The sequence below is a fragment of the Megalopta genalis genome, chromosome 8 (assembly GCF_051020955.1).
Source record: "Megalopta genalis isolate 19385.01 chromosome 8, iyMegGena1_principal, whole genome shotgun sequence".
Classification (NCBI taxonomy): Eukaryota; Metazoa; Arthropoda; class Insecta; order Hymenoptera; family Halictidae; genus Megalopta; species Megalopta genalis.
This window is the reverse complement of record NC_135020.1, coordinates 19,816,970-19,828,431: the sequence shown is the minus strand read 5'-3', so window position 1 is coordinate 19,828,431 and position 11,462 is coordinate 19,816,970. Positions and strand designations below refer to the sequence as shown.

The following is an 11,462-nucleotide window of genomic DNA, read 5'->3' as shown; positions in this document are numbered from 1 at the left end:
TCGTATTTTGATTCTTCGATTGTTGCTGTGTTACCTGCAAGAAGACGTGATCAGAGATCCAGTTTTCTCTATTTGTCGAAACTCAATTTATGTATTAATAACTCTTCTTCCTTTTTATGTTCAAGTGTAACTATATTTTTAGTCAGTTTATTTTCAACATTTAGAATATACAGATTAAGGATTACAGTTGAATATTATATAAAATTGCTTCAGACCCCGCTCTTCTGACGCGCGCGCGCGCGCGCGCGCTTACCTCGATTATATTTTTAAAACTATACAGGGTGGACCACGGAACGTGAGCAGCTTAATTTATTTTGCTGCCAGTGCTTCGATTGGAAGATTTTTGAGCTAAAATAATACGATTTAAGCAGAGCTTCAAAATGATGGTATTAAATTTGTTGTCAATTCTTTTTCCGCAGTTATCAAGGTTTTTCCACAGGTAAATCTACAATTTCTTTTTTTTTGTAGATTCAGAAAAAAATTGTATATTACGATGCTTGCCGAATTCGTCTCAGCATTTCCTAAAAGATGGATACAAAAACAATTGTAGGTTAACCTATAAAAAGACTGAAGGTGACTGATAACTCCGGAAGAAAAGAGCTGATAACAAATTTGGTACGATCACCTTAAAGCTCCCCTGAACAAAATGTATATCGAACCGCTAGCAGCAGAATAAATTAAGCTGATCACATTCCGTGATCCACCCTGTATATTATGTTTGAAAATATTATAATCTTCGTAAGAATCGCATCACCCAGAGAGCAACTGTTTTGACGGCTTTGATGGGATACAAATTGGTTAGGACCATTCTATCGTAAAAACTCAACGCAGACAAACATATTATATGGTATAGTAAATTATTTAATATAAGTAACTTTATATATATTACAACGTGTATTAAATAAAATTAAATCTATTCGACAGTATCCGTTAACGAAGACAAGAGTGAAACGTTTCTTTAATAATAATTGTGCTTTGCGGTATATTTTAGGTGACTTAACAGAGGTTGTACATACATCAGTTATTAAAATGCGAGGAAACAATGACTGTTTCGTCTGTTATTCAACTTTATATTATATTTCAGCTATTCCTCGAATTTCCTACGGTAAGTAAAATCCCAATCGCGTCGTTGAAGGTCAATAGATGTACCTTCTTGAACGTTTTAACACTAGGTAGACAAAAAGGATATCGAAACGGTATTTCTAACACGATTTCCTGATTTATTCGTAATAAATGCGCTAGAAGAAATAACGCGCCGTGGTATACAAGAGCGATCTATTCAGTTGGTCATTGCAATAGATGTGTTCAGTATCGAACCACGTCTCGGGATTGATAAATCTCTTATCGTACATAAAACAGCTGCTACTTTCAATAGAAATATTCGAATTACCCACTAAGCGGCCCGAGTCACGAGCACGTTTGCATAACATCGATTAATTATATCGTCTAAAATCTGTCGAGTCGCGACAAGATCTCGTTCCATCGTAGAAAAACTTACATCTTCACAATGCGCAATGGCGAACGCGCACAAGGAACACCATACCCTATTGCGCTATACATATTATCGTGCGAGCCTCCTGGTGACTCAACTACAGCTCGGTAAATTCGAATTGTAATTATTCGAACTTAGGAAGATTCCGATTTATTTTGGCACGTTTATCAGCAATGGAAAAAATTATGATTCATTTTGGCACATTAAACGGTAGCAGAACAAATTCCGATTCATTTTAACACATTAAACGGTAAAAGATAATTCTACAATTCAACAATTAATTTACTCATTAATCGTTAGACTGTGGTTTCTGGGCTACTTTGGCCAAGTGTATTTAAATCATCACCTAATTGCTCAATTTTTGACAATTAAATTAAATTAAAAGGGACAACGAAAATATTAATACGTCTACAAAATTTTCAAAACAATATTATCATAAATCGACGAACAAAACTGCGAATGGTCATATATAATACATCGTCAGTTCTGTAGTTATGAGAATGGACCCTCGTGCGAGGGTTAATATTCGAATTTTGTCTAGGGCAGATAGTGTCGCTTTTACTCGAATGTCTAGTCGTTTTAATGTAAAGTCGCGACCAGGAGACTTGTACTCTGTTACAACGTCGCACATTACTTACATACATAACAGGCTGTATCCATGTCTCAACAATGTATAATTCTCTAACAATAAGTACTCGTTAGAGTCTACTATACTCGTTCTATACAGTCTACAGGCCGCAGTAATCAGATCGAGACCCTGGTACAATCTCAGTTCAGAAATATATTCTAAAGTTTTGGTCAGAATCCTTACGCGATGTATAGAATTAATTATTACATTGAGACCCTTTTGTACACTGAACGGCTGGCGAATCGTTTCGCATTGTCTCTTCCCGGTGGTGTTGTTCGAAAACCCGTGTCTGTAGGAAACACGTTTGCCGGACGATTTCCAAAATGTCGAGCATAGTTCGGCGGTTGAACTGGAAACGGTTCAGGAGTATCTAGAAAATTCCGTTCCGGAGTCCGGCGCCATTTAGACGTTTTAAAATATTGAATAAGTCTTACAAAGTCGCTACTACCCGCTAGATTTATGAAACGTGTGCATATTCATTAATAAACGAAACATCTCGCACTTTCACCCTATGCGGACGAATGCCGCCATATTGGCGACGTCGGGTCGACGTATCTGATTTCCACAGTCGCAAACGAATGATTTTAATCGCTTCAATGATAATAATTCAGCTCTTCGAGGAAATCATTGTTTTAGGTATGTTTCGTCAGCGAAGGGTTGATCTTTCACGTGTTTCATTGATCGAACACAACTTGCTTCCCTCCGTATATACAATAATCGATTATTATTAGTTTACAGATTTATAAAAGTATCAAGGAAAATTGATAATACCGATGTAAATATTATCCGTAGATGTGCATCGTAGTGCAAAATAAAATAAAAACGACATTAATGTTTATTTTCGAATTTGTATAAACCACGGGCATATGAATAATACACTCGCAATCCAGAGACTGCAAAGTTCTGTTTCAAGAGTTGCAAAGCAAATTGTATTCGATCGATCGAATACACACGTACTACTGTGCACAAAAATTACAAAGCCCAGAATCGTTGTCATCTTTATGCGCGATAGTGTGTCCTGACTGTATTGAATTAGTACATTCATCTCACTTACATCTATAAATCTTGGAAAAGAGATTCGACAGTTGCACGCCGAGCTTTTCTAATCACGATCGTCTAAAATGGCTGTCGAATTTAGTATGTCAAATAAGGAGTTATTGCAGTAAATTTCCCTTATTGATTCTCAACTTGTACACAAAAATGGACAATTTGGAAAGAGGAGATACGATTATCTTTATAGTTAACGATCGTGAACAACTATAAAAGCGAGCCGCAAGGCTCGAATAATCGTATCCTCCTCTTCTCAAGTGGTCCATTTTTGTGCACAATTTGTGCTCGAATTAGGGAGAATGTACTGCACTTTTATTACGTTTTGAGAATATGCGACTGAAAGAATTCGGTGTATTTCAATGCAGCGACTGTTACTAGACAATGCCGAACATTCTTCGGAATTCGTATATATATAGCATTGTCTTCACCGATAAGTAATAAATCTTGAAAGACGTCACGTAGTAAGTTCTGCTGGATGCACACGCCCCTTAGTTATTTCAAAAGGACTCCGATAGCCGCGTTATGAAACGAACACCGGATACTCGTATCCTATAAAACGGGCCAGTCGAGCGAATTCGACGCGCATCTGAAGCGGGAGCCTCGGAAGCGACGCTGCAGAGAATATTGCTGTTTGGCAGAGAGGCTCAGTCATAAATTCGACTGTCGCGCGACTTGCCAGAAGATTTGTTTAAAAATTGACTGCGACTTTTAGACAGCAGCGGTCGCGCAAGAATCTTTCGTCTTTCATTTGCCCTCTTTCGCATCGCGAGCGCTCTCGTTTTGGTCTTTTCGCGAGGATTTGTAATCAGATTGACTTGATTTCACATTTCTATTCTGTTCCTCCGACGTGCTTGTCATCTAGAATCTCTAGACGAAGGTCTTGTCTTATTTCAGTGGTCATTGTCACGATTCATTTTCATGCGGTAACGGGGTACGTTTCAGTCAACCCCTTGCACTACGATTTCCTTCACAACTGCGTGTTTAACCCTTTGCACTCGAGTGGCGACTCCGTGGCGCCATTAAAAATTGTTATGTCACGTCTCAAAATAATTTTATTAATCAAATTTTGTTTATATTTAACACTAGATTTATGGAACTAGATTTATGGATCACTAATTTTTTAATTTACGATTATTCATATCGTAAAGATACGTTTATGAGTTATTTATTCAATTTATATGTTATTTACGCGGCAAATGTTACAATAACACTTGTTCAAAATTAGAATAAATGTCTTATTATTACTTTTATGAACTAATAAAAAACAGCTGTTTTTTGAGCTCCGTAAATCTAATGTTACAGAGCTGTTGAAAGCGAAACTATTGCATGAGTCACAATATTCGATTTCATACGCATAAAATGCATTAGATCATATAAAATGGAAAAACCGTGGGTCGAAAAAATTCGGCTTCGAGTGCACAGGGTTAATCCCTTTGGATTCCAAGACGCTTCAACCCCAAAATTCTAGGCGTCTCTTCGAATCTGTATTCTCTTTTTGCATGTAGAATTGATCACTTAACGTGCCATATTTGAATTTTCTCGCTGTTTACTAAATACAACACAAATTCGATAACGTAAACGGCTTAAAATCACGCTGATAGAACGTCGACATAAATTAGATCTCTTTGTTTTTCCTGTACATCTAAATTTACTTTTATTGCCAGATACCGATAACAGAAGAATCATATTTCGTTTCAATTTAGAAGAAACGAATAATATTCATATTTAGTAGATTATGCACCTTTGTCACGAGTCCAACTCATCGTTATAGTGCAAGGAGTCAATCTGCCATATAAACTTCCACTGGTAATTGTTACAAAATTCTTTAAGAACGTCGAACAAACCGAAATGGAACGTCTTCACTAAGAGTTGTCAGAACGTTTTCGTATCATGCGATTTTGCAGACGATCTGCGATTTATTAACCCTTTGCTCTCGAGTGGTGGCTCCGAGGCACCACTAAAAAATGTTTATATCACATTCCAAAATAATTCTTACATCAAGAAAATTTAGATTTGAAAAATTATTAAAAGTATAACTATTTTATAAGTCACAAGACTCAATTTCATACGTATAAAATGCGCTCTGTTATACAAAATAGAAGCAGCGTAGGTCAGAAAAATCATTTTAGATTTACAGTTAAAATGGCTTCGAGTGCAAAGGGTTAAGGTTAAACGCCCTCAAGGTGTTTTTCGATGTGTCAAGAAACATACGGACCCTTTCTGTTTGTAAACGCGATGTGCTTCGAACTATTTTTGTTTTATTCGGTACGGGGTGAGTCACGAGGAATGGAACACTCGGGGATGTTCTTTTTCGGAGGAAACGATTTACCATGTAGGGTGCAATTTAACTGATCCGAACGAGGTGAACCTCATGAATACTTTCGGACTCTGCAAAGTGTTTTTCTCGGGCTTCCATCGTAGTGGAGCGTTTTTGAAAATTCTGTGGAAACTCTTTCAAATGCTTTCGCATGGACAGTTCACGACCTCAAACTACAAGTGCTCGACGGAAGTTTCGAAGTTCCGTTTTTGCAATAATATTTAATAACGTAGCAGCGGAAATCAGTGTACAGAAAATGCTGCTGGGTTCTCAGAGATTTCAGTATGCGTCGTTACACGTTCAAATATGAAACGTGAAAATTTGTATTCTTGACTTAAAACATTTGAAGTGATCAACTTTCAGTCCAGAGTATAAATATTGTTATTCGACTTGTTGACAATAAATTTCACTTTCCGCACGTTTCATTAAGGTCTGTGCAGAAAAAATTGTCCACGAGGAGTACATTGAAAAATATGTTGCAGAAGTTTGACAAATAAAATTATAGATGATCCTAAGCGTACATACTTGTATTTCTGTCAAAAATCTTCACTGTTCGAGTGTTAAACGAAATCATGCGCATACGTGGTATTATAGTTTTCATAAGTTGGATGTAAATCTGGAAATTGTTTTCCAATTCTAATGTACGGATCACGAGAAAATCAATTTCCATGCAAATTATCAACGTCGAAGACCTCTTGCGACTTCCCGATAATGATTACATCGTTCTAACTTACATAATAGCGTTCTCTGAACTTCGTCGAACGAGATAGAATAGTTCGGTATTACATTATGAATACGGAAACGCGTTTAGTCAAAGCTCGAAGCGGAGACTACATCTAAATTGCGCCAACTTATTTCCCCATCGAAAAACGTAACAGAAAAACTTTACAAATTCGAAGATGATTAAAAGGTTGTCGAACAGTATTACCACGTAAATTCAGTGTCTCTGGAATCATTTAAGCTACATCCCGCGCGTAATTTCATACCTCCGAACCAAGAAAGACATTAATCATTTGTTCCCCGTAATGCATGCCGTAGAAAAACGCTGAAATAATCCCCTTCCCGAACGAGATAATCCTGCGCAGCCGTCGAGGTCACAGATTCTTCTTGTCACACTGTCCACCGACGTATAATGTCGGATTTTGCTATAGAACGCACGTCGAAAAATTGAGATATAACGACGTAATTTCAAAAGAGGTTCGTTATATTTTATTTGATGTGTACAAGCCTTCCCGAGGGTCACGCTATAGTCAATACATTATACAAGGAGTCCCAAAATTGTTCTACAAGCGAGAAGTGAGGGGTTCCTCAGGTCGTTTGAAGTAACTTTTTCCTTGGCGAAAATGCAATCCGCGGTTTCGTTTGCGAGTTATTAACGAAAAACAGTGACCAATGAGAGGCGAGCCCGGCTGGCGCGAAGCAGCCGAGCCAATGAGCGGAACTGGACTTCGTGCGCTGGTTGGCTGGACCGCCGCGTGTCAGCCGAGCTCGCCTCTCATTTGTCAGTGTTTTTTTGTTAATAACTCGTAAACGAAGCCGCGGATTGCATTTTCGCTAAGGAAAAAGTTACTTCAAATGACCTCAAGAACGTTCCATTTCTCGCTCGTACAATAATTTTGGGACACCCTGTACACCCTTCTTTTTCAAATCGGACGACGTAGCTTGATCAGTGTAATATTAGAGCCAATGGAAATGTACAATGCGCTGACCTTCGGACGACCTTTGGAAAAGACATCTCTCAAGAAGCATGTGCTGGCAATGTTCATCTTTCCCGTAGCGTAATAGGATCAATAAACTATTGCCTTAAATAACCACTGCATCTAATAGGTACATCCGTTTTCGTCGAATATTCGAGCATTCTTTTTTTGGCCGATTTATTATTTAGGCGAGGATAGCACAGTTTGTGGCAGCGGCCAGGTTGAGAACCACCATGTGTCTTGGGAATATAAAATACTCGCAGCGTTACTAATTGATGAATTATGCATGAACGGTTCAGCTGTTGCACAGCCTCCGGTAGAAAAAGAATTCGGACCATAACTTCCAACGTTCCTCGCGGTTTTAATGAAATCTTTATGTTAGAACTCGTCTCTGACACAGCTCTTTCAACGCACACCTGAACCATAACAATCAATTCGACTGAACGGTCTCAATCTTTTGGCAGGGACTGCTCTCATAAAAGAAATCTACTGTTACCAGCGGCACTAATTGACAATTTACTTGCAAATCAAGGTCAATCTAGTCGCCGCCAAAAATCCACCTACTCCGTCTGTCGGCTATAAATCAGTTCGGTGCATCGCGGATCAACTCCAGAATCTAGACGATCCCTCTTTCGAGTTTGAAATCCTGTTCGCGGACGAGAGCGGCGGCAAGAGGAACGAAGGACGAGGGGGAGGCTTGAAGGACAAATGGTTTCGGTCGATTTTTCGTCCGCCATGAAACGTCGAGTCCGGTCGAGCTGAAACGTAGTCATTAGTCACCGGACGCCCGCGTTAGACGGTGATGTAGTACGCCCTCGGCTTGCCTCTCGATGTCGTCGGGCTGAAGAAGACGCCGGGCGTCGTGGGCTTGTAGGACCAGGTGGCCCACGAGGGCGGCGGGAGCGTGCGTCAGAAGGTGTAGTAACCCTCGTGCCGTTTCCGCCACTTCTCCCGCGCGATGTAGCAGAGCGCGATCGTGATCAACACCGCGATCGTGATCCCCATGCCGATGCTGATCCATATGATCTCTTCGTTTATGCCACTGTATCCTTTCCCTGAAAGCATTCTTTGTCTTGTAATTGTAAGCCGACACCGGCAACCGATTCTCTGTGGAACGAACAGGATATAGAACAGGTGTCTCGGGTACTTGACAGCTTTCAGTGCTGTGGGGATCTACAATTATGGAAAAATATGTATACACGTTGTCTCAAGTGCAATAAATACTCCCTAATTCGCGTTCAGATTGTGTACAAAAATGGACGATTTGGGATCATAAATACCGATTGTCGACAACTATAAAAACGAGACGCAAGGCTCGAATAATCGTATCTCCTTTTCTAAAATTGTCCATTTTTGTGCGCAATCTGAGCGCGAATTGGGAAGAAATTACTGTACAATGTTGCAAGCCCATCCAAGGAGTAATTCCTGGGGTCATTTGAAGTGACTTTTTTCTCAGCGAAAAAATTTTTTCGTAGTTCTGTTAATCAGCCACTAACGAAGAACACCGGACAATCGAAATGCTTGTAGTGTTCGCAAAAGTTTCTGCATGCATTGTGTATAGCAAACTAGCCATTCCATGATCCCAGAAAAATTCAAATCGTTTCGTTCAATTTTACAGAAATTATACCTTCTCGACACGTTAACTGCCGTCGAATATCGATTCCAAAATTTCCCACAATATTAAAAGCCTTCAATTAATGAATCCGAAACTAGTTAAACTAAAGTTACTGAAGTTAGACTAAATTTAAACTAGTTAAACAAGTTTACCGTGGTAAACTTAATTAATTTATTTAATTTAGTAAAATTAATTAATTTAACTCGTTTGCAGCCCAGAAATCCTAGCGACATTCAGTTTCTTTGAATATATCACGATAAAATAGAATTCAGAAATTTACTTAAAAATTCGTGTCACTCGTTTGTGACCGATGCGGCGCCCAACGTGTTAAAAAAGGTCTACATGTACTTAGTTAAATAAGTTTACCGTGGTAAACTTAATTAATTTATTTAATTTAGTAAAATTAATTAATTTAACTCGTTTGCAGCCCAGAAATCCTAGCGACATTCAGTTTCTTTGAATATATCACAATAAAAAAGAATTCAGAAATTTACTTAAAAATTCGTGTCACTCGTTTGTGACCGATGCGGCACCCAACGTGTTAAAAAAGGTCTACATGTACTTGTCCACGACTGCCTATTGTTCGGATCTGAAGTTTCCTGTGATGTCATAGTGGTGACGGCTGGACCGTGAATTTTATACATTTATAGCAAAAACGGGTGGCTGAAGCCAGGAACATTGAAAATATTAAATGCAGCTAAGAATATTTGTGTACTAATTACAACTTATTCAAATTATTAAAGAAAGAAAGAAAGGAAGGAAATTATACTCGACTCATCTGTTCTGCAATCGATGCAGACAATTTTCTTTCGGCACAAAAACCCACCAGCCTAGTCATAGCTGACTGGCGGAACAATACAGGGTGTTCCATAATTATGTTAACATCCGGGAAGGAGTGATTCCTAAAGTCATTCGAAGTAACTTTTTCCTAAGCGAAAATCCAATTCGCAACTTTGGTTACGAGTTATTAACGAAAAACGCTGACCAATGAGAGGCGAGTCCGGCTGCCGCGAGCCAGCCCAGTCAACGAGTGCATGAAGCTCAATTCCACTCATCGGCTCAACCGCCTCGCGCCAGTTTATCTTGCCTCATTCATCATTTTCATCCATTTACGGTTATAACATCGTTTTATTTCTCCGTAACGGTTCCCATCAGGACCATTACAGAACTGTTATTTTGTTGTCTATTGCAATTTCAAGCATCCACTTGGATATAACATAACCTTCGGTCTAAGTATAAATAAAAACATAAATAAAAATTGCCATGGAACTTCTTCATTCAATTATAACTGTTTAAATTGCCTAATATTTTTATATTATAATAATATAGTAATAATAGTAATAATAAATATAGTAATAGTAATATATAATAATATATATTATAATATATATTATAATATATATATTATATTTCAAAATTCAAAAAATATTTATTTTTAATATATATTTATATATATATTAAAAATAAATATTATATGAATTTTGAAATTTGTAGAACCACGTTCTGTTTCTTAGCTGTGAGACCAAAAATGATATATTATATAATACATAATAAATAATAGTAATAGTAATGATTATTTATTTTTGGTCTCACAGCTAAGAAACAGAACTTGGTTCTACAAATGTAACTCAACGAAGTTCAGACGATGCTCCGATCCGCTCATTGGCTTGGCTGCCGCGAGGCGGCGCCTCTTATTGGTCAGTGTTTTTCGTTAATAACTCGTAAACAAAGCAGCGGATTGTATTTTCGCTAAAGAAAAAATTACTTCGAATGACCTCGGGAATCACCCCTTTCCGGGTGTTAACATAATTATGAAACGCCCTGCATAACAGCACTGGGTCCTATTCCTGAGCATTTTCCTAACCTCAATGCAAGCAGTTGCATTCCAATTTGTATTTTACTACGTATCCAGCAGTGATTCGCGTGCCAATCAGAGCACAGCAATTTCTATTCCGATTTTGCGATTCGAAGTTGTGTGCAGAGATAGAAACCCACTATTATAATTCAAACAGTAGACAATGTCACTTCGACACACGAGGCAAAACTAACGAAATACGCTTAGCAGTGAACGTGTTAACGAGGCAGTTCCCGCGGTTTACGGCTGCGTGGCAGCCCATAGAGTACCGGAAGCGGTTTGATAATATGTTCCGCGGGGAAATATGGCGGACCACTAGAATACGGAATCGCTGCTAGGAAGTTGCTAGAGTTGGGTGGTAATGGTCTTCTTCCAGTCGGTTCGTCAAGATGACTGCTTCGAAGCCCGCTTGACGCCCCCGACCGCAAGCAAGTTTTCTCTTGGCTATCTCTTTGATAAGTAGATTATGAGAACCCATCAGCGGGACTTGATCGTGGAGGTGACGATATAGCAGAGGCTCGCTAAGCACAGATGATATCGGGGACGAGGAGTCCGCTGGAGAAGATGGTGACGCGGAGGCTAAGTCCCGTTGATGGCTTCAGATAATCCAGTTAACTGGGAAATGCTCGGCAGAGGAATTTCTTGGCGTCGCGTAGTCAAGTTTGTCATTTTTAAGCCACCGATTTACAACGCTTTCATTAGCAACCGTTTACCCGTCCGCTGTGATTTCTTTAACGATTTTCCCGGGCTTTCTTAAACAGATCACGGAGCTGCTTCGAATATTCATTTTTTTCGACTTCGCCCATTC

The 11,462-nt window shown here is 38.9% G+C and overlaps 1 protein-coding gene across 2 annotated transcripts in view; it reads right to left on the bottom strand.

Annotated features, from left to right (window-relative positions):
* Window positions 1-840: 840 nt before the first annotated feature.
* The window catches only part of LOC117217707 (uncharacterized), a 58,118-nt gene continuing 47,496 nt past the window's right edge, over window positions 841-11,462 (bottom strand). Inside the window, exon 3 of one of the 2 annotated variants that reach the window (XM_076524039.1) lies at window positions 841-8,239. In XM_076524039.1, coding sequence (XP_076380154.1) covers window positions 7,957-8,239 — 283 coding nt within the window. In that variant the 3' untranslated portion in view covers window positions 841-7,956. The remainder of the gene's footprint in view (window positions 8,240-11,462) is intronic. The other variant, XM_033465503.2, reaches the window with a different exon arrangement.